This window comes from Nannobrachium achirus, assembly GCF_963921795.1.
Source record: "Nannobrachium achirus genome assembly, chromosome: 23".
Lineage (NCBI taxonomy): Eukaryota > Metazoa > Chordata > Actinopteri > Myctophiformes > Myctophidae > Nannobrachium > Nannobrachium achirus.
The window spans coordinates 27,680,509-27,704,718 of record NC_137830.1 but is presented as its reverse complement, the minus strand read 5'-3'; the positions used below and the strand labels follow the sequence as shown (position 1 = coordinate 27,704,718).

Genomic DNA, 24,210 nt, shown 5'->3' with positions numbered 1-24,210 from the left:
TTACTTCATATTCACGTCGTACTGTTTCAGCTGAAAGTGAGATTCCCCATTCTAGTGAATGAGTCAGCCTAAAGGGCAGGCCAAAGAGTATATATATACCTTCTATATGTCACTGATCACATGACCCAAACATCAATTCTCCAGTTTTAGGCAACACAGAGGGGGAGGACCTTTTTCATATTTCCACACAACAGCTCTAAGGTATATAAACGACATAGTTGAATGTTGAAAATTTGTGGTATTCCCCTTTAAGTATACGTCCACATTTTGTTTGGTGGCTCTGCGGAAGCAGCAGGAAGCTCAGCTGACATGCTAGTGAATAAAGCCCAGTTGGTACTCCTGAAAATAGCAGACCTGCAAGCTCACAACATGCATCGACATAGCGAGCATAATTAGACTAAAGCGAGAACCATCAAGTCCTACAGGGGGAAGCTGCGCCGGCCGATATGCAGCCCGTTTCACGACCCAGACCGAAGTAAACATATTAACCACTTAAAGTTAAACCCTCCATTAAACTAATACTTGGTTGACCGGGTCGGCCCTGTACCTGTGCCGCTGTTTTCTTCTTTCTACAGACCACTGTTTCCCAAACAGTTGGTCAGGACTGATGTTTGGGTCTCTGACCAATTTTTCCTCTTCCTTTTTTATGTCTTCCATTTACAATAAATGGAAAAAATACCACTTTTCATCAATTAAGTGAATTCCAAAATATTACAAAAGTATTTCATAAGTTATATATACCGTATCTATATATATATATATATATATATATATATATATAATTGTGACTGTAAGTCGCATTTACTATAAAAATCAAACCCAAGTTTGAAGCGTGCGGTGGTGCGATGACACCTCATCTCAGCTCAGCAGAAGGATATAGCTGACCTGTTCTGACATCACAATGATGTTGCATATGAATTCCGTCCTTGTCAAGGTCCTAAGGTTGCTTCTCGCCCTTAGGGCGTCTGACTCGTAATAATAATAATAAGAAGAAGAAGAAGAAATAGTGAAAATAGCAAACCCACAAGGGAAACAACGCGTGTGAGCTTGTAGATCTGCTACCGGCATTTCCCCTCCCAGGCAAACTCTTTTGGGTCTTGAGCAAAAACATTTGGGAACCACTGCTAAAGACTGCTTCAATTATAACGTGAAAGACACACACAGGCACAACACCAGAGGGAGCGCCACTGATCTCACTCAACCCAGATTCGGCACAAACACAGGGACGAATTCGCTCTACTGCTATGCCACCAAAATGTGGAATTTGCCCTACCAACAAACACCAAAAAGTGTGACTCCATGCCGCCATAAAAGAGCACCTGTGCAATATTTGTAACTGGTCCTAGAAAAGTCCAGAAATGGCAAACTGTTTACTATTGCTAATAGTGATGATTATGTCTCCTTTATTATTGTCTTAAATGTCTTTTAAGAAGTCCATCAAAATGACTTCTTTTTGTATCGATTACTCACCCCATGGAGACGTGAATTCATGGATGTTTTTTGGTTTGTTTTTATCACATTCCTAAGCCAATCATTGGATGACCAGCAGTGGTTCCCTATGGAGACACAAAGAGCCTGCATTGTTCCTATGGAGACACAAAGGGCCTGCTTTGTTCCCTATGGAGACACAAAGAGTCTCCTCAAATTATTGGCGTAGGAATGCGACAAAGACTACATTATATCCATGAATTCAAGTCTCCAGGGGATGAGAAATCGATAGAAAAATATATACTGTATATATCATTTTGTGGGTGAAGTAACCATTTAAGCTGCCAACGGGCATCTTTTTGTCCTAATTCAGTTCTTAACAGACACAACAGCAGTGGTGTAAAGTACATTTAGTTTACTGGAGTAGGCTATTTCTAATTCTCAGTACTTTTACTTCTACTCCACTACTTCTCAGAGGCAAATATTATACTTTTACCCCACTACAATTATTTGGAAACTTTAGTTACTAATTACTTTGTAGATTTTGATTATTATTAATAATATTAACCATACATTAACCACTTCAGCCCTTTATACATTTCAGGCCATTTGGACATAGCTGATCTTCAATCTCACACATTGTGAGCTTGTAGATCTGCTATATTCAAAAGATATTTTATACATTTGAAAACTGGAAACGGGACATTTGCATAATGAATACTTGTACCTTTACTAAGTACATTTTGAATTATGGACTTTTACTTGTAACAGAGTATTTCTACATTGCAGTATTGATACTTTTATACTAAAAAAAAATAGTACTGTCGCTGCACGACAGACAATAGCATCCGTCCATCGGTGCAGCCCTCTCTGTTATCAGATTGAATTCGTCTCGTTGATATCGCGGCAGGGAGGATAAATGGGAGCGTTCAGGAATGGAAGCACGGAGTTCCTGGAACACGGAGACGTTTGATTAGATCACGTCTTATGACATTAGTCTTTTTATTGGCCGAGAACACGGGCACGTTAGAGAGATGTGGCCCGTAAAGCCACCAGTGTGTATGTGTGTGTGTGTGTGTGTGTGTGTGTGTGTGTGTGTGTGTGTGTGTGTGTGTGTGTGTGTGTGTGTGTGTGTGTGTGTGTGTGTGTGTGTGTGGGTGTGTGGTGGGGGTACATGCTTCTGGTTTGGATCACGCTGACAGGCTGGGGGTCAGAGGACGGGGCTTGGCTATCATCTCGTCATCTTGTCTTCTCTCCTCTTTCCGTATAAATCGACACAAACCTAAAATATGAACTCTCTCTTAGCCTCTCTGTCTCTGTGTGTCTGTCGCTCACACCCACACACACACGCGCACACGCGCACACACACACACACACACACACACACACACACACACACACACACACACACACACACACACACACACACACACAAGCAGTGTTCATTTTGTTGACTAAGACTAAAAGACTATAGAGGGTATGCACGTCCACTGGGACCCGCCCCCCTAATCTAGACTGAGTGGCAAAACATTGAGCAGCATGGAGCATTGGAGTTTGGAAGTGCTATAGTTGCAAATCACTCAACGGCCCTGCATACCGCCTGTTTCTAAATCGCACATAATGCAGGAGGCAGCAGGATGTTGTGTTGGTGAAAACGAGTGCTTCCAAACTCTGACACTTAGAAAAATAAAAACCTGCACAGAATGTCTTGACAGAAAGTAGATCATAACTTGCCTACAGTGGATTTTTATGAAACAAAGACTTTGCATATAGAAAGAGGATAATTCAAGCTTTCAGTATAGCCGCAATGTTAATGGTGAGTTTAACTTTGTTTAATACAATCAGATAGGACTTTTCTGTTTGGATGTATAGGCTGTCAATGGCAGAAATTTTTTGCCACTCAGTAGGCCTTCCCACATAACTTCCAGCAACAGTGATGTCACCTGCATACCCTCTATTGATATTTAGTCGGCTAAGACTAGACTTAAGACAAAATAATTGCAGATGACTAGGACTAAAACTAACTATGGTGTGTTATTCAAAAGGCTTAGACTAATTCAGAATTTGCTGTCAAACTGTGGTCAGCCGTCTCTCTGTGCCGCCTGGTCAGAGGTTTGTAGGGGGGCACAGGGCACTTCCTCTTTTTCTCTCCACTCTCCGCACAAACACACCCACATTGACCAAACTGCAGCCAACAACACCAGCACACTTCCTGCAATGCTGCACACTCCATTCCACATGACCCGCTCTCACCCTTCTTTTTTTATTTTTTTATTTGTTGAGTTCACACATTTTTGGGGTTGTGGCTGCCTTTTTTGTTCTTTGGTCATGTTGGATGCGTGCTTGTGTGCGTGCGTGGGTGTGGGAGCTTATGAATTCGAGGCTGTTTTCTTTTTACTTTTTCCTTAAAATCAAAAGGCAGATTTTTTTGTTGATTTCATCGACTAAAATTATGACGAAAGAAAATGTTCGTCGATTGCCTTTTTTCACTGACGAAAACAAAATAAAAACCAAGCTACGATTACTAAAACTATTACTGAATATATAATGACAATTTTGTCAACAAATACAAACTAGAATGTTAGGGAGAGACTAGTGGAGAAGAGATCCAGTAGAACTAAAAGACAAGTTATTTTATGTTTGGTTGTGCTCGAGTGTTGCGCTCTGAAAATAGCCGATCTACAAGCTCACTCGGCTATTTTCAGCATGCAAGCGAGTGTAAAATCAGTCATTACCACACCATCAAGGCCAGACAAAGACATTTTAGTCGACTAAATAAACTGTAGATTTAGTCTACTAAATTCTTTGATATTTAGTCAACTAAAACGACTAACACTGAAACATTTCAGATTACTAAAATAGTCTGTGGAATAAACAGAATTTAATTCAAAAGACTATGAATAAAACGAAATATAAATGTGCTGTCAAAATCAACACTGGTCGCCCACACCCTATGTGGGGTCGGCGATAGGGCCTTTCTGTGTGGAGTTTGCATGTTCTCCCCGTGTCTCCTAGGGTTGATACCCTCACAAAAAACATGCAGTAATCCTGGTCTCAATAATGCCTCCCCCTGGCCAGCCGGGGCGCCTGATGGAGGGGAAAGGAACTGGTTGGAATAACGTGTTCCTTCCACGCGCTACGTCCATCCCGGGGAAATCCCCCCTGTCAGGTGAAAAGAAACAACTTGGACTACTCATGCATTGAAGGAAGCATGAGGTCAGTCCGTTGTCTCCCCAGGCGCGGCAGAGGGAGAGCAGAGCCCAGGATTACATAGGCAATTGGCACTGGGTGAAAATGGGTTGCAAAATCGTGGGATAAAAATTATTAAAAAAATCAACACTGCTGTGTCTTTCAGGTTCCAGTGTGTGGTCCATCCTGGTGTGTCTCAGCACTTCAGAGAAGAGTTGTCTCAGAAGAGTCTTCCTCCCACGACTGGCTCCACAACAGAGGGTGAGACCAGGGGCATCACAAGGAGGGGGGGAGTGGGACTGAGTTACTAGGGCCCAAGGTGGAGGGGCCTTAATTATTTTATACTTTAGCTATTGAAAAATAGCAGATATTATACAAGCTCACAGCGCGGCGCCGAGTGCCACGCTGCGAGCTTGTAGATCTGCTATTTTGGAAAAGTTGTGAAAATGTGTGCAAATCTTTGAATATATGTATTTTTTAAGCGAACATTTGTAACTCAAATTTTGCTTCTGGGGGGTCCCTGCAAATCTTTTGAGGTCCATGGCCAAATACATATAATTGTGGGGGTCCTTCACATGAAAAGGTTTGAGCGCCATGCTGACTTTTTTATTTTTTTATTTGAAATATACAAAGACTTTTCGCGATTTTTCAAAAATAGCAGATCTACAAGCTTGCAGCGCGGCACTCGGTACCACGCTGTGAGCTTGTATATCCGCTATTCTTCATAACGCAGTGAATCCTTGTACCCAGGGCCCAGAATTTGGTGCAACACCCCTGACCTTGCTAGCCCACACTGGAATGACAGGGATTTGTGTACGGGGATGTTCTGTTCTGTTCTGTTCTTGCTGGATACTTCTCGGTGCCAGACAAACACAAGTGTGAGCCAAAAACAGAGAATTTAAGCGTGGTTCTCAAACTTTATCATTTCAAGGGCCCCCATAATTCTGAGAGTTACAGACCCGTGAGGCATCTTGATGTACAAGTACTGTTCAACCCCTGGACACGATGCTATTATGTTACGAGGATTTACCCCCAATACCAACCCTTGATGCTGAGTGCCAAGCAGGGAGGTACTGGGATTGGGTTGATTTTAATAACAAGAGTGTTTGATATGATCCGGCCAGGGATCGAATCCTGACTTCCCAATCTCAGGGTGGACACTCTAACCGCAACTGTGTAGGTCACTTGGCTCATTCATTATTCATAACTCTTCCCCTGCCATCATAGGAAATAAAATGTATCCTACTGTACAATGCAGTGGACAGGCAGATGGCAGTAACTGAAGTAATCAGAAACGCAACCCTTGAAATCATCGTATAGAATGACTGGTGTACAGGATTCAAGAGTTCATTATAAAACAGAGACATGCTGTATTCAAGCGTCAGTGCAAGGTGCGAGTATAAAGTGACTGATGCAAAACAAATTAAGATACGTATATCATGTGACCTGGAATGCTGTTTTACATGGTGTTATAGTGTAATATGGCTTCCCACGTGCCTTGAGTGAAGCTGGAAGTGGCTGTGAAATAAGATCCATTAAGATTCTCTTAATGGATCTTATTTCACAGCCACTTCCAGCTTATTTTCTGTTGCTCAGCCTCTGACACACAACAGTCTCCAAGCAGGGCCGGACTGGGACATAAATTCGGCCCTGGCATCTTGGCACAGACTGGCCCACCACGATGTAATTAATGTTAAAAAGTACTTTTACTTTTTACTCAAAGAGTAGTTTTTAAATACTTTTTACTCTTAGGGTGCCCAGACTGCCCACACACCAAAATACCTAGAGTGGAATCCGCCAATGCTTTTCAATGAGAATGGAGCGTTTTTTGCAGAAATCCTCTACTGGCAAAAAAACGCTCCATTCTCATTGAAATGCATTGGCGGATTCCACTCTAGGTATTTTGGTGTGAGGGCACCCTTACTTTGTGTATTTCACGAAAGTACTTTAAAAAAAAAATGTCAGTACTCTTTCCACCTGCCAGATGCCCAGTCCGCCCTGTCTCCAAGAGAAAAAAAAGGGTTTGACCCCCAAAAAATACTCTGAAGCGCTCACGGACACTTTGGCAAGGCTCCTAGCCTAGATGGAAAAGTCTTCCTCACTGTACAGTGCACTAACCACGCTCCCTTCATCGCCTGTGACAGCAATTAAGGCAATGGTTGCAGTGACATTGCATTGGTCACACATTTGTATTGACCTAACCTCTGCTCTTAGGTCAACATGATCCCCATGCTGCTTGAGGCCTTCTCTGAGACCAGTGGGGGGCGCTGTCGGTTCCACACCCGCACACACCTGGCAGGTGAGTCCATGGCCGTCGGAGAGATAAACACGGCAATGTGTAGACCTGCAGCACACCAAGATTAGATGTAATGGAGTTTGTCAGTGGTTTGTCAGTGGAGATCAACGCACTGTCACCGTCTGTGGATCTGCTGCACTGAAAGAAAGCATGCACACCACATATCAACGCCTGTTACACAACAAACGACAAAAATGCATGCGCACACACACACACACACACACACACACACACACACACACACACACGCGCACACACACGCACACACACACACACACACACACACACACACACACACACACGCACACACACATTCAGCTCCCTCTGGAAAAGCATAAGCAAGGGGAAAAGATTTGGCGTTTGCTTTTTTTAGAACAGTTGGCTCACTTAGTTACGGCTTGCTCAACAATTTGCCCCCGAAGTACGGTCACGTGATCGACAAATGGCCCAGAAGTAAGGTCACGTGATCTTCTAGCCTCCTATGTCAGAAGGATAATGATCTCACACATCATTAGAAACCCCTGGCAGTGGCGCAAGTGGGTGATACTTCCACCCCCCAGGCCATCTGGTGCAGCACTGTGAAAGTGTATCAATCATGGGGTAACATTCTAGAACAGTGTTTCTCAAACTTTGACATTTGAATGTCTCCCCTTAACTCTGACAGCATACAAATGGAACCAAATGGACCCATTAGGGTCCATTTGGTTCCATTCGTATATGTCAGAGTTACAGACTTGTAAGGGTCAATTTAGACCCCCATAAAGGAAACTATAGACTATTAGAGAGTCCCCGAAATCCACTTTGAGAACCACTGTTGGGTATAAACACGCACACGCGCACACACACACACACACACACACACACACACACACACACACACACACACACACACACACACACACACACACACACACACACACACACACACACACACACACACACACACACACAGGGTTGAATGAAGGAAGTCCTGACAGGATCAGACACAATGAACAACCTTAACAGAACAACACTTTGTCTCGTCATCTTTGAATATCCAGTGGTGGAAAAGGTTGTCAAATGTTTTACTTTAGGAAAAGTATCAATACTGCAATATAGAGATACTCTGTTACAAGTAAAAGTCAGGAATTCAAAATGTACTTGAGTAAAAGTACAAAAGTATTGGCACCAAAAGGAAAAGTATTTGCATAGCTCTATGCAGAATGTTCCATTTCGCGTTTTCAAATGTCTAAAAATCTTTTGAAATTAGCCGATCTACAAGCTCGACGCATTGTAGATTGATTGTAGCTTGTAGATTGGCTATTTTCAAATAGCAGAAATACATATATAGGGCTGAAGTGGTTAATGTATGTTTTGTAATAATAATCAATAATCAATGATTGTTGTGGAGTAAAATGACAATATTTGCCATTTGTAGGGGAGTAGAAGTACAGTAAACGTATTGGAAATACTCAAGTGAAGAACTTCAACATTGTACTTAAGTACAGTACTTGAGCACAGTACATGGACTTAGTTACTTTACACCACTGTGAATATCCATACAAAAGCAGATGTTCCAGCTTCCATTCAGCTCAGAGTAGAACTCAAAGAGCGCTGACGGACTTGAGCGGCAGACGCAGAGGCATTGGAACCGACCGTAGGAGGACATGTCTCTGTGTTCTCCCCGACATCTGCTCATGTGACGGGCCTCCTCTGTCCCGGTGCGCACAGCACGAAGACAAGCTAACCAGCCAAGACAAAAAAAAAACTCTGTAATTACACATAACGATTTCAGAGAGGCACACAGTATCGACGCAGTGCTCTTCAGTTCCACCGGGTGCGAGCTGCGTGAAGAGTCGGTACCGAGAAGGTCTTTGAGGCAGATAATAGTTATTTTGTCTTTTCCATTGGCCCCCACTTATCTTCATTATCCCAGAGGAAGTCCAACAAGGCTTTACAATGGCCTATTCTGTTTGGCGGCCCATCATCTCACCCCTACTCTGTTGTCCATAGACCCACCCTCCCACCATCCCTACAACAATATCCTCTTTTCTTTTGGCTGAGCTCCCGCGCAAATGTTGACAGAACTGGCTGAAGTCTAAAGCATGCGCTGCGGGCCACAAGTTGGAAAAGCAGTGTGCACCGTCTCTGTCCCGGTCCTCGCCGCCTCCGCAAGCCCTCCACCACTGCCCCGATTATCTGAAGCCCCTTTCAATTGCCACAATTAAGAATAAGACGCACGCAGGCTTGCTGCTCGTAGCGAGTTCGGCTGAAAAGCAGAGCGCGTGAGTCAGACATAATGACGGGCAGCCGTCACTGTTGCATGCTAGGACTGTTTGTTTTTTCCGCTGAGGCTCGGCCCCCCTCCTTCTCCCCACAAACCCCTGGCTCAGGGAGAGGGAATATTTGTTCCGTTTTCCTGGTTCAGCCACATCTCAAAAGGCCGAGAGTTCAAGGAGTCGTTGAGAAATAATGTTATTTTCTTATTCCCTGGTGGTGTACATGGGCTGCTGATGAAGCCTGATTTTGTACATAGTTGCGCTGCGGGCGTCGGACACTGGGAATAGCGGATCGCTAGAGGCCCACAGCCTGTGAGCCTTGCAGATCGGTTATTTTCGGTTGCGAGACACCCGCTTAAAAATGTGGAAAATGTGCACGACTTTCAGCATGTGGGCCAGTGCTTTTGTCTGTGTAGTTTCTGCTCACACTGGTGTGTATATAGCATCCGAAAACAACGCTATCAGGGAGTGGGAGAGGCTCTGGGGTCATGTCCAAGTTTGACATGGGTTTCAAGGAGGTGCGGGCCAAGCCTATATATCATGGAGCCACACGTATCAGGGAATTTCATTAACATGTGTCTGGCGGGGGAGGTTCGACTCGCTGACACAGCCTGTAGATTTGCCTCACAGAGAAAGCATGTGCGCCCCAGATCAACAACTTCAGAATGACACGCTCACACGCACGTGCATGTGTATTCACATACACACATTCGCACGCACGCACACACGCACACAAACACGTGTTCAACTTCTTGAAAAGCCAGAAGATTGTTATGTACAACAGTCAAACATAAAACACTCGCAAACTGTCCCAACGCAATCTGTGGAACACATGGGAATGACAGCACTCCAAAAGACTTTCAAACAGGGGTCTTCAACGTTTTCAATCCAAGGACCCCTTAGTTGAGAGAGAGAGATGAAGCAGGGACCCCCACAACCCGTATAGTTTCATCTTTTGACAGCACCATCATCAGTGTATTTTGGATTCTTGAACCGTCAATACTTTTGACCTTTCACTCTGTACTTAGTCTCTTCTTCCCTCTACTCCAAAGCTCTTTGCCTAAAATAGCCGATCTACAAGCTCACAACGCCTCGCAGTGCGTTGCAGATCTGCTATTTTTGTCTAAAGTTCTCTGAATATGTACGCTAGAGTTCAATTGGTTAATATAAAAGAAGTAGAAAAAAAGTTTCTATCACACAAAGATTCGGAGGACCCCCTGTAGTAACTCTGAGGACCCCCTAGGGGTCCCGGACCCCCTGTTGAAAACCCCTGCTTTAATAACACAAAGCAAGACTTGACCTCAATTACACACTTACTATTTTTATTCTTGGACGTATCAACTTTCAGCCTATAACGCTATCTGATGATTGGTGCTGATGAAGCAAACCCCGCCTATCTGTCACCCCTTGCTGATTAAAACAAATATAAGAGCTATGTGCCGTGATTGTTTACCGAGGTCATTGTCATTGTATCCCTCTCAGAATCTTCATTACCCATGAGGCCCTCGGCCTGCACACCAACCAATGGGAAACTTGCTGTATCTCCAGATGACACTAGTCACAGCAGGTCAGTTGTACGAAACAACACACAGTGTATGTTTTAACCACAGAAGACACATTTTATGCTTAAAAACAATCTTTTCAGAATTTGTGAAATGAAGTGTTTCCATACCGTAACGTGTTACGGTAATTTAACCTTTGCTGCAGTCTTCCTGAATGTCTTAAGGTAGTCATCTCAAATAGCATTCCACAGCAAAAATTACACTTGCACAAGATGGCAGTTAGATTTTTTTTATGTGACATTGACGCATTCAACATCTCAAGTGAATAGGGACGAATTGTCGCTTTTATTCTGTACAGAAACATAACTGCAGAAACATTTATTTTATCTTACATACTGTATGGTAGGCTGTTAGCCTGCTAACATCACAGCTACAGCAAAGTGTCCACTTTTCACCTATATGGCCAGCTTCAGTGACTCCCCACGGACTCAAGGATTTGTGTGTGTGTGTGTGTGTGTGTGTGTGTGTGTGTGTGTGTGTGTGTGTGTGTGTGTGTGTGTGTGTGTGTGTGTGTGTGTGTGTGTGTGTGTGTGTGTGTGTGTGTGTGTGTGTGTGTGTGTGTGTGTGTGTGTGTGTGTGTGTGTGTGTGTGTGTGTTGGACATGCTTGCCTCGCTGTGGTGCTGACAGACAGACAGGCAGCCCCTCCGCGCAGCCTGGCCTCGTTGCCGCCGTGAGCGTGTACGTGCTTATCACCGCGGCATCCCCGTTGACAGCCTTCCTTCATCGGAGCAGCGTGGTGAGGAGCGGAGAGGATCCTTATGGACACACCACCCAGGTACGGACCACTATTTGAGACATTTTTGAATCAATATAACAGAACTACAGGATGTTATTACCAGATAGTCAGCAAAGTAGCATTTCATATCAAAGTAATTGTAAAAGAACATTTTTCACCGTACATCATTTCTATGAGGTGTCCAGAACAACATACTAAAAGTCCTAAGGAATCATAGTTTCTGAATCAAGCCAACTTATCCACCAATTACTGTCAAAAAGCAATATACTGTAAATTCATGATGAGTCCAATTTCAGTTTCTGAGATTTCAGCTGGCTTCCAAATATGTTATCTTAATTCCTCACCTCAAAATGTATTTGGAAGTCAACTGAAATCTCAGGAATGAAAATTCGACTCACTATACATGTATATGGCTTTTTGACAATAATTGGAGAATATGTTGGATTGATGCAAACTAAACATATTTCTTCTTAGGACTTTTAGTATGGTGTTCTGGACACCTCATAGAAATTATGTGTGGTGAAATAATTCTGTTACAATACTTGTAAAATGTGAAAATGTGAAATGCTATGCTCAAATGTTTTTTAAGTATTTTATCTGAATTCCTTACCTCAAAATTAGAAGTCAATTGAAATCACAGATTAACAAACCCGACATTTTATATGGCTTTTTGACAATAATGTGGTCATATTGGATTGATGCCAATTAAACATATTTCCGCAACTTGGAGTATGTTGTTCTGGTGACTTAATAAAAATGGTCTGTGAAAAAAAAAAGTTATAATTACTTCGATTTTTAGGTCCAAAATCATAAAACAAGGAAGTGTTGATCAAATAGTCGCCACTGACGAATCTCCATGTGCCATTTTGTTTATAGGCATAGTACATTCAAGCAGCACAGTCAGGTGCTCTGAGACTTTGATTAGACCTTTGATTAGTCTGTTATAGAGTGGACCGGTTATCCAGAAATAACACGCCACTGAATTCAGAGATTGACCAATCATAATCAAGCATTCAACCAAACTGTGTAATAACCGCTATTAATCACTCGCGCTCTACACTTCACAATAAAATCCCCAGTGTTCATTTATTCATTTGTAACTCTTAACAGTGTACACATGTACATTTTATGATTGCCAGGGTTAAATTAACACTGAGGATTGTACTGTGTATTTCAGTACTTTCAGCCTTTTCCTTTGATGTTGATTACATTTGCTGCAGCTGATGAGAGCGGTGGATGGCTGCCATTGGAGTTTCATTCCTAACATGCTGATAGCAAATTAACTTTGAATCTTCACCCAGAAGAGACTTGACGCAGACACATCATTAAAGACAGTCAAACCGCTAGAGTCACTGCATTTAGTGCGTGTATGTGGCAACTAGGGCTGGGCTATCTATCGATGTTATATTGATAAATAATATCGTGATTGTGATATGAGACTAGAGATGGTATTGTGAATATCATAATATTCTGATATGGTATGATTGTTGTCTTGGTTTCAATAATAATGATTAACCCATGATGATGATGATGATGATGATGATGATGATGATGATGATGATTTTCTTGTCACAATATGTATGGATATGGAGGTATCTGGTCAGAAATATTGAACCATCCAAATACTGTTTGTCAAACAACAAACAGTGCACTGTTGTGCCACCTGGTGGCTCAAACGGTTAGTGCACGACCAGCAGGCTCTGGTCATCTCAGTGCTCTTATAATGATGGTGTCTCTGCTGGACACTCTTCAGGGTCCACTTAAAAGCACTGTTAATAGCCATCTGTGCCTGTGTGTGTGCGTGTGTGCGTGTGTGTGTGCGCGCGCTTCACATTTGGCCTGTGATGGACAAAGTACTCCACCTCAGTACTTGAGTTAAAGTACTGGAATACTAAAGTATTCAAAAGTCCATGCTTTTAAAAATACTTAAGTATTCAAAATGACAAATTACATTACATTTTTGACATTGAAAAAAAAAAAGGTTTCCCAGAAATGTTCAAAAAGTTATGGTGAAAACTGAAAATAGATCTACAAGCTTGTTATGTAGTTTTATTTGGATAATGCCTTCATAGAAATGTGGTGGAGTCTTGTGAATATAGTGGAGTGAGTTATAAGTATCCAAAATACTCAAGTAAACTACAGATACTCTGAATTTTTTGAAAGCATTTGATTATAAAATGCATGGCCTATTTTGGCAATAAACGTTTATTTAAAGCTCATGGCAAACGTAATATGTAATTATTACTGTATGTTGAATGCCAAAACACACAATTAAATTGTTAAATCGCAATTTTTTACATCAACCAAAATGTATTAGGATGGTAATAGCCCTACACTTGAGAATGAGAGCGTATTGCACATTGTCTCTTAAATCTGTCGATCTCAACATCTTGAATTTCAAGGACCCTCAATTTGATAGCCATTCTAAACTGTGTTCATTTAATTCTGAGAGTGTACAAATGGAACAGAATTGACCCGTCTGGGTTCCATTGTACAAAATGGAACGGGTCCATTCTGTGCCATTTGAACACTCTCACAGAGTTTAATGGGTTAAAGTGGTCACCGGAAGATTCACCCCAAAACATGCTTGCCCCCATTTTTTCCGCCGACCGCTGGCTGGGGTGGTTCTTGTATTCTTTATTTGTTTTACTGAGGATTTATTTCTATTTATTTATATATATTTATTTCCCTGACTATATCTACTGCATAGTACTGTGTTCTATCCGTCTGTCATTCAATGTTATATGAGATACTTCAATGGTTTCCTGTGGAAATAAGCCAAGTGCTTCTCTAGGATCTCCTTTTAGTTGACCTTGTACCAGTGAACTGTACCATCATGAAACTGTACCTTTTCCTATGCAAACTTCTAATAAGTCTTCAATCAATCAATCAAAGGTTAGAAATAAGTTTAGGGTTAGGCATAGTTTACTGAGGTTACATTTAGGAATACCAGGTAGAGACCGTTCCGAGGTCGCCGGATTAGCGCCCGGGGCGACTGTGTTTTGGGGCGAGTGTTTTGGTATTCAACCGTCCTCGAAATAAAGGCCCTAAAGGCCCGGTGGTCTGTGACATCATGCGTGTTCTTCCGTGCGCAAAGCGAACGGGTTGAAGTCTCCCCCACGCACGTTGTGGTGATCGCGGGGTTGCGTGTTGAAGTCCAGCGAGGAGGACAGCTGCTGGGTCACGCCCAGGAGCCCTCCCACCTCCACGTTGAGGATCACCCAGATCATGTCCCCGAAGAGCAGGCCGGAGGCCGTGCACATCCTCCAGCGGCCCTGGTAGATCCCCGGAGCTCGGGGGCTACACATCGCCACGCTCACGTCACGGATCCCGCCCGACTCCAGAGGAGCCACCGCGACAAAGCAGGTGTGCCCGAAGTGGTCACCGCCGACGTACTTCAGGCAGACACCAGGAGGCCACGCTTCGCCACCCGCGTTCTGCACCCGCCAGGTCTTGGTGAACGGCGTGTCCGGCGGCACCGACTCGCCCTCGCCGATCGTCACGTCCTCCACCAAGGACATGGAGGGCAGGCGCTCGCAGGTGGGACTCTCGAAGTCGTAGTAGGCGCCCACGGCATCCCGGAGGTTCCAGTCAGTCATGTCGAGGAAGAAGGTGCAGCCCGCCGGGTCCAGCTGGAAGCCCAGGAGCCTCTGCAGCTCCGAGATCATCACGTCCTTGTCCGTCGTTCCCATGCAGCGGAACATCTGGACCAGATCTGCGTCCATCATGTCTATCACCTCCTCTCCCTTGTCTACCCTCTCTGTGTCTAAGTCCTGTATGGTGGAGCTTCTCTCCTCGTTTTGTACTTTATATATAAGGAATACGTTTGTAGAAACTAAGTGAGCGGTCCACACCCGTTGTTGGGGCAGTAACTAGTTACTAAGTAATAATATATTACTGCATTAATAGGATTTCACATCAATAAAACAAATCTATATCTCTCTCACGACAAAGTGAGCATCTGAAGGCGTCTGCAACACCTTATAGGCTGACCACACACAGGTCAGCTCTGACGTCACCACAACGCAAACTGTTGCCAAACAATGCCTGACGATCTACAATGTAAAATAGTCAGTGTTCAATGCATGTGTGTACAAATGAAAATAATATGTATACAATTGGAACCAAACTGAGCCAAACGGACCCATGAATGTATTTTATTTTGCAGTTTGTTTGAAGAGCCAGTACGATTGAAAAAGGAGAGCTCGTTTTCTATTTACCATGACGGAGGTGCGCCGTCTCAGGCCGTGTCAAGCATTGCGAAGGTCACATGAGCCGACTCGGTGCCATTAGAAGTTGTAAACCAGGTGGCCAGAATAGTAACTATTGTTTTGGGGACTGCTTTTACAACCGACTGCACTAGAAAACGAGTGCTCCTTTTTCAATCGTACAGGTTTTCAAACATACTGGAACATACTGTATATATACAGTATCACTGTATATCAATATTGTGATATCTTTTCCTGGTTTTAAAGGGTGAATTACAGTAACTTTCCTGATAGTCTCAGGTGGCCAGACTGTTGCCTCGCATCATTTTCAAATGCTTTCGGTCTTACAGTCTGGGGCAACAGAAGCTCTGATCATGAGTAAAATATAAAGCGGATGTGAAGCCTCCTCACCATTTCTGTTTCATCTTTACAGTAGCGCAAATTTATCCTACTATAAATCAAAATCATCTGAGCATATTTACTTAGCTTGCTGCTTTGCAGAAATGGAAATTAAAAGCATGTTTCCGTTACTCGGATTTCAGGAGGTGTAGTTCCAGACTATATAGCATTCGGAGAGTGTCGAATAGTTGTCTGGCTACGCGAGACTACTTTCCTGACTGTTCTAGCTGTTCTATATGATTTCCCTTTGCCCCCAAAGTTATTATATTGCATTAATGGTGAGTATTTTATTAAATCGCAATGTTTTGTGTACATATTTTGTATTTCGTACAAAATATCTAGATATTTGTCCATATTGCACATTCAGATTCCTGAACTCACTGGTGACAAAATCTCTCTCTCTCTCTCTCTCTCTCTCTCTCTCTCTCTCTCTCTCTCTCTCTCTCTCTCTCTCTCTCTCTCTCTCTCTCTCTAGCTCCAGACATTCCTCCTACAGCAGCTGGGGGCGCAGGCGTCCCATGATGCACTGAGGCATGTGAAGGATGTGATAGGTCAAGTGCTGGAGGCTGCTCTATCGACCAATCAGGACTCAGCTGGCTCTCCCCCCAGGTAACTACTACTGTGATGGTGTCAGCGATGTTCAAAGATCCTTCCTTTTCCCTTCCTTCATTCTTTGTTTCTCTCCTCTCTTCCCCCTCTGTATTCCAAATGGCATACTCTTAATTGTAGGCCTACTTGAGAAATAGGTTCATAGTGGTGATATTGACAACATATTTTGGAGCTCCTAACTAGAGTTCTCTATAGGCCTGAAAATTAAGGCCCGGCCCTAACTGGGCCCTACTGGGCCGGCCCGAGGCCCGGCCCGGCCCTAACAATTATAATAATTTTCGTCCCGAAAGCCCAAGAGAGAGGGAGAGAAAAAAATGTTTTCGCCAGTAGGCAGCACCAGTGTCTCAACATAGTGAGAGAATGGACATATAATGGCGAAATGGCAACTTCACATTGTTCATGAAACATACTAGGTTCTGCACAAAATAGGCTAATTCCCCGTTGTTGTCAATCAATCATACACCTCTCATTCTCTCTCCCTGGCGTTGTCGCTGCCTGCGTGATTTATATTTCATATTTTGAGAGGTGGGGGGGGGTCTGCGGCCAAATACATGTAATTTTGGGGGTCCTTGACATGGAGAGGTTTGAGAACCACTGATTTAGAAGAAGGATTTAGAAGACATTTATAGAATGGGGTAAAAAATATTCAAAGACTTGCACAAATGTTCACGATTTCTATCAAAAATAGCAGATCTACAAGCTCGCAGTGCCGCGCTGTGAGCTTGTATATCTGCTATTTTTGGAGCGGTGAAAGCGCTCCCAATAGACAGGTATGTCCGTGGGTATGTCTGTGGGTGGGTGGGTGGGTGGCTGGGTGGCTGGGTGGCTGGCTGGCCGTGTCCGTAGCCTGGCAATACCTTGAGTGGCCACACACAACACACTAGTTAAAGGAGGGGCGCTGTTTTGTGCAGGCCAGGCACACTCAACACACACACACACACACACACACACACACACACACACACACACACACACACACACAGGGTATAGCTGCTCAGATTCACCGCTCCACTTCGAACCGAGGTTTGATTTTTTAATAGTTAAAGCATAGAATAATGGTTAAAGTGGTTCAAGTCTAAAGTGACACAGATTTGCGTTCAGGCCTAAAAGATTTCTGTTGTGTTGCAGTTGTCTACTGTGCTACCAGCTGATGACCTTCACCCTCCACTTCACTGGCTCTCTCCTGCCTCTCATAGTCAAGGTGAGAGTCCATCCACCACACATTTACAGCAGGGGTCTTCAACGTTTTCAGGCCAAGGACCCCTTAGCTGAGAGAGAGAGATGAAGCAGGGACCCCCACAACCTGTTAATAGAGTCCATATAGTTTCATCGTTTGACATCACAATCATCATTGTATTTTGGATTCATGTGAATTTGTGTTTTCAGATATTTAACCACTTGAACCATCAATACTTAATAAACTTGAGCTTTCAGTCTGAAGTCTAAAGTTCTCAGAATATGGACGCTAGGGTTCAAGTGGTTAATATAAAAAAAAGATTTGGAGGACCCCCTGTAGTAACTCTGGGGACCCCCTGTTGAAGACCCCTGATTTACAGTACACTTAAGGCTCATTCATACACCAGATAGAAGTCATAAAACTACAACATGACGTCATCATCACTCTCTTCTATTATTTGGCCAATGTTTGACCAGTTTTCCTAGAATAGTTTGTTGACTTTTGTAGGTATTAAAACGATCTTAAAAGTTCTTAAATTGTCACTTCACTGTTGAGACCCACTGCTCTAAATGACGAGCACATTTATCTATTCTGGCCTCTAGGACAGTGGTTCTCTAGTCTCTCAAGAACAGACTCTCAAAAGGAACAAAACAGAGAGGGCGTTGTTTTGTCCCTTTTATTTGACGATGGTTAGCCAGATTGGTGGTTCTCAAACACTTTTATGTCAAGGAAGGACCCCCAAATTAGGTATTTGGCCGTAGACCCCCATCTGAAAAGATTTTGTGTCAGGGGCCCCATAACAGAAATCTTCTGTTTAAGAATTCTCAATCTAAATCAATTTGTTGTTTTTATTGAAATGATCAGAGAGCATTACGTTCTCTGGACCGGCTCAGTGGTCTTGTGGTTAGAGTGTCGGCCCTGAGACTAGGAGATTGGGGTTCATTAAGCTGCCTCATGCTACAGAAACAGGAGATGGGCTCAGGCGTCATGGCTCGGCAAGGCTTACTTAGTTATTTATTACCTTCTCTGAACCCCGCCCCTTGTTCAATGTATACAAACCAAGCAGTGGACAAGAGGTACAGTCCTATCTGCTCTCTTCTCTATGATGACTTATTTAGACTTTACAGAATGATCCTTTTAAAGGGTATTTACCTTTATAGCAGTGAAAGTCTGCATAGTCTCATTTGGTTATGTGAAGCCAACATCAGGGAACACAACAAAAAAAACATATCTGTTCTGTGGTGCACTGAACTCACAAGTCCACTAGAGGTCAGCATGTGCACAAAGTGAGTTTGGTCATTTCTCCATTAAAAGTTTTTCATGCTGTCAAGGACACACAAATTGATTTGGCCACGGACGCCCATTTGAAAAGTTTTTCAAAACAATTTAAAGATTTATTTTTAAATAAGAAGAAATAAATTCAGATCTACAAGCTTACAAGTGAGCTTTTGTCGGCTATTTTTTGAAGAGCTGAAAGTACACACAGCTCAAATGTCTAGGCCTCATTTTGCCCCCAATGGTCCTTGACGAGGAAAAACATTTCTGTAATAAAAGAATATAATCAAGTAAAACACAAAAAGCATTGGTATCAAAATGTACTTCCTGTATAATGTTCCATGTAAGTCCTCATTATGCAGAATGTCCCATTTCACAAGTTTTCAAATGTATAAAATTATTTCTTTTGAAAATGGCAGATCTACAAGCTCACAAAATTGTGAGCTTGCAGATCGGCTGTTTTCAAATGGCTGAAATGTATAGAGGGTTGAAGTGTGTTTGGTAATAATAATCCAAATCTAAAAAGAAACTAGTTTTCAAATACTTGTAGTGGAGTAAAAAGTACAATATTTGCCTCTGAGACGTAGTGGAGTAGAAGTAAAAGTACTGAAAATTGAAAATAATTTCTTGCATTTAGTACAACACTCAGTGACACTCCTTGGACCCCACTTTGAGAAGCAGCTGAATTAATCCATTTAGGACTAGAATTATTTAATGCTTTAACTATTAAAAAATAGCAGATATACAAGCTCACAGCACGGCACTCGGTGCCGCGCTGCAAGCTTGTAGATCAGCTATTTTTATAAAATTTGTGAAAATGTGTGCAAATCTTTGAATACGGTATATGTATTTTTAAAGCAAACATTTGTAACTCAAATTTTGCTTCTGGGGGTCCCTGGAACTAAATATTTTGAGATGGGGGTCCATGGCCAAATATTTTGAGGGGTCTTTGACATGAAAAAGTTTGAGCACCACTGACATAGAAACATGTGTTTTTCAAAAAACCTTAGAAGGGTTTAGAAGACACTTAAAGAATTGGGTCAAAATCGGGTCGAAATTTAAATGTTAACGATTTTCTTTTTAAATAGCAGATCTACTGATATTTTTTAATAGTTAAAGCATAAAATAATTATACGCAATAATGCGTACCCGGCCTACATGGTTTAATTACGTTATCTGGCGTTCATCTGATGTCTTCGTCGCAGGTGGACACTGACCTGAGCTTTGCGGGCCTGAGGGACGCCGTTTTCGAGGGACAAATCGCCAGAGAGCTGGTTCTGGAAGACACTCTGCGCTTCCTCCTCCCAGACCACAGTGGAGTCGGACCGCCCCGCACCAACGCTGTCTCACACGCACAGACAGACAGGACAGGGCACAAGGTAGATACATACCGTGCATCGGTGGTGAAATAATATGTTCAAAATTATTCCAAAGTATTGAGTGCATGAATTAACTTTTCTTTCCCGTTTCTGTTCAGAGGGTTGACATTTCTGTATTATTCTGTAAACCCTTCTTTTGAGTGGTCTTATGTAATATATTTTGAGATATGAATCATTGATTTTCATGACCTGTTTGCCATAAAAATCTCAATTAAAACTATTAAAGTTTAACCTTTTTAATTATACAGTATTACAGAAGAAAACGCTGCCTCAGTGTGATAGACAAAAGAAGATCTACAAGTTGTGAGCTTGTACAGTAGATCTGTTACTTTTTACCTTGTTTTTATTTGTATTTATTTATTACTATAATGACAAACATATAGATACCATTTTGAAAATGGTTAATACAAGTTATATTTACTTTGCGATGGTACAGCTATTTATAACATTAATACTTTGTGTCTTCCCAAAAAGTCAAATTAACATGGCATGACTTCTTGCTTTAAGATGAATAGCCTTCTTTCCAAATTGAGGACTGTGCATTTCTGAGGCAGTATACAGTAATAGGCTTGAATCGGCTCCAAGGTTTACAGAGCTTTTTCTCATTAAGAACATGTGACATTGTTTACATTTCAAATGTCTCATGGATTGGCAAATTCAACTTTGCCATTTTGCCAATCGCCTGTATAACTATGTTGGAAACAACAATAATAACATTTTAATAGTTGTCAGGGTTGGAGAAAAAAAAGGTTTAGTGGAATGGTAAGTAAAAAGCAGTACATCTATTAGTAGTCTCAATAACTGGAATTCAGTCATTTATGAGGTTTTCTTCATGACAACTGTGCCGTTTTAAAGGACCATACCAGCCTTGTTGTTATGTGGGTCTACTTCATTATAATTTAATTCCTTTTTTTATATAGTATTTAAATATATCGGCCTATTCAAGATTATTATTGATTGATGCGTCTCAAAACACACCTTAAACAGCTCAAAATGACACTAAACTACACCAAATTTATGTTATTTTAGGTCCATTGATTGATTGATTGATTGATTATTTTATTAGACAAAAATGGAGAACAGTACAAGTATAGTCAATACAATTGAAATGTAGTTTGATTGATTGATTGAAGACTTTATAAGAAGTTTGCATAGAAAAAGGTACAGTTTTGTGACGGTACGGTTCACTGGTACAATTAAGGTCAACTAAAAGGAGATCCTAGAAAAGACTAAGCTTATTTCCATAGGAAACCATTGAAGTATCTCATATGACATTGAATGACAGACGGATATAATACAGTACTATGCAGTAGATATAGTAAAAAAAAAAAAAAAAAAGTAAATAAAAATAAAATAAACAGTGCAAAAAATATATACAAGTAGGTAAATACAAAGAAGGGTCAGGGGAGGCTGGGCTAGGTTTGTTATTGCCAGTTGCGAATGGCTGCCGCCTGTAAGTGGTTTTTCCGGGGCGATTTTAAAGGATGCAAGGGAACCACACTCCATTAAGGCCTTCGGTAGGGCGTTCTGTACTAGGGCGTAATACAGTACAAGTACAGTTAAACACCCTGCCTAAAAGGAACATCTCAAAGTGAAGTCGTCCATTATTGTTACTTGCACCAGCGTATCTATCGCGCAAGTACTTTCGGTGCCGTCTGTTTCTGGATGACAGTACAAAGGCAGGGTCTTTAGCCAATGAGGGAGCACCGTTCTTGGTGACGTCACCACCAACAAGTGCAACCTGATATCAAAAACAAGGCGCAAGTTGGCACAAAATGATGCACAGTAAATATTTCTTCTCTTATTTGTAAAGAGCACTGTTAACCTGTTTTCCATTTTCTTCCAAAACACTGTGCCTCGTTAGTACGGTGGCTGTCGAGGGACACATGGCCTGTGTTTGACAGAGGATGAGCTGAACCTGCTGCTGCAGTTTCACACGCAGCTGAAGACCTCTGGTGCTTTTGAACTGGTATGCACGCACACACGCACGCACACACACGCACACGCACGCACACACGCAGACACACACACGCACACACGCACACGCACGCACGCATGCAGACACACGCACACGCACACGCACACACACACGCACACACACACACACACACACACACACACACACACACACACACACACACACACACACACACACACACACACACAGGGGCGTCACAAGGAGGAGGAAAGTGGGACTGAGTTACTAGGGCCCAAGGTGTAGGGGCCTTAATTCTTTTATACTTTAGCTATTGAAAAATAGCAGATATACAAGCTCACAGCGTGGTACCGAGTGCCGCGCTGCAAGCTTGTAGATCTGCTATTTTTGAAAAGTCGTGAAAATGTGTGCATTTAAGCCTGGAACTAAATATTTTGAGATGGGGGTCCGTGGTGCGACACCTGCACACACACACACACGCACACACACACACACTTTTTAATATTAATGTTATATTAGCGTTAAAATTAGCGTGAAAACTTTGCCCCACATGATTTGGGGGCCCGCTTGTAATATCCTCACGGGTCACGACACCACAGTTTGTGAGTCACGTTAATGGTGACTGTGATTGAAACTAAACTAAACTGTGTCCAATTGTATGCAGTTGCGTCCCAGGGTGTCGACAGCAGACTGGCCTCTCAACCAGGAGCCCTCCATAGCAGAGAGCCATCATCTTCCAGCCCTGCTGCTCACGCTCAGTCTGCACTACCAGCTGAAGAGGAACGACTCATACAGGTAGGGCTGTCATGATTATGACATTTTACGTGACGATTAATTATCACTCAGATAGATTGTGTTTTTGTCATTGACAATTACATTTATGTTTGGCTTTTATGCTTTGAAGTTGCACATGGTAGATATGACACATAACCTAAATATACAAAGAAATTACTGACATATTTGACAACTTTATACCTAAAAAAGAACATTGATAGTGGAAATAGCCGATCTACAAGCTCACAACGCGTTGCGTTGCAACGCGTTGTGAGCTTGTAGATCGGCTATTTCCACTATTTTTTTTACTTTGAAAAAAATATATGAGCATTTTTCAACATGGAAACGATTATGAAAAATAATCACGATTATGTCAAATAATTGCGATTAGATGATTATTATGTAATAATTGTGACAGCCCTACATATAGGCAAGACACATGCACACGCATTTATGCACGCACGCACGCACGGACGCGCGCGCGCACGCGCACACACACACACACACACACACACACACACACACACACACACACACACACACACACACACACACACACACACTAGAAGTAAAACTTTGTTCCAATGCTCCCTACAGGGCTGACCTGACTGAGACACTGTCCAATACGGATTCTGATTTTTCTTCCCTGTTTGAAGACAGAGGTAAGGTTCTGTTTAACTGAGGAGGCTTCTTTAATAGAGGGCCTCTGAAAGTGGGGGCCCAGGGAGTCAAAATGTGTTAATATACCATTTAGTTTAACCACTTTAACTTTGACTTTAGCCCATTCTTCACTCCAGCTACCGTTTTCATTCACTTTACCACTGTGCCACCGAACCCCATCCATGGAAAAGAACACAGGAAAAGAAAGATTATGCAAAGAGCCTTTGATCAGGATAGCCCTGCACTGTTGTGTTTTGAACCGAAGCTTGTTCTTAGCTTAGCTCTGTCGCCTTGTGGTTAGAGCGCCCTGAGATTGGGAGGTT

The 24,210-nt window shown here is 42.5% G+C and overlaps 1 protein-coding gene across 1 annotated transcript in view; it reads left to right on the top strand.

Annotated features, from left to right (window-relative positions):
* The window catches only part of cped1 (cadherin-like and PC-esterase domain containing 1), a gene marked incomplete at both ends in the record, with an annotated part of 134,337 nt that overhangs the window by 35,435 nt on the left and 74,692 nt on the right, over window positions 1-24,210 (top strand). The window contains 11 exons of the mRNA XM_080754299.1: window positions 4,784-4,878; window positions 6,832-6,916; window positions 10,654-10,738; window positions 11,362-11,509; window positions 14,632-15,234; window positions 16,553-16,686; window positions 17,815-17,887; window positions 20,344-20,517; window positions 22,382-22,486; window positions 23,118-23,248; window positions 23,825-23,889. Of these exons, the coding sequence (XP_080610425.1) occupies window positions 4,784-4,878; window positions 6,832-6,916; window positions 10,654-10,738; window positions 11,362-11,509; window positions 14,632-15,234; window positions 16,553-16,686; window positions 17,815-17,887; window positions 20,344-20,517; window positions 22,382-22,486; window positions 23,118-23,248; window positions 23,825-23,889 (1,698 nt within the window). The remainder of the gene's footprint in view (window positions 1-4,783; window positions 4,879-6,831; window positions 6,917-10,653; window positions 10,739-11,361; window positions 11,510-14,631; window positions 15,235-16,552; window positions 16,687-17,814; window positions 17,888-20,343; window positions 20,518-22,381; window positions 22,487-23,117; window positions 23,249-23,824; window positions 23,890-24,210) is intronic.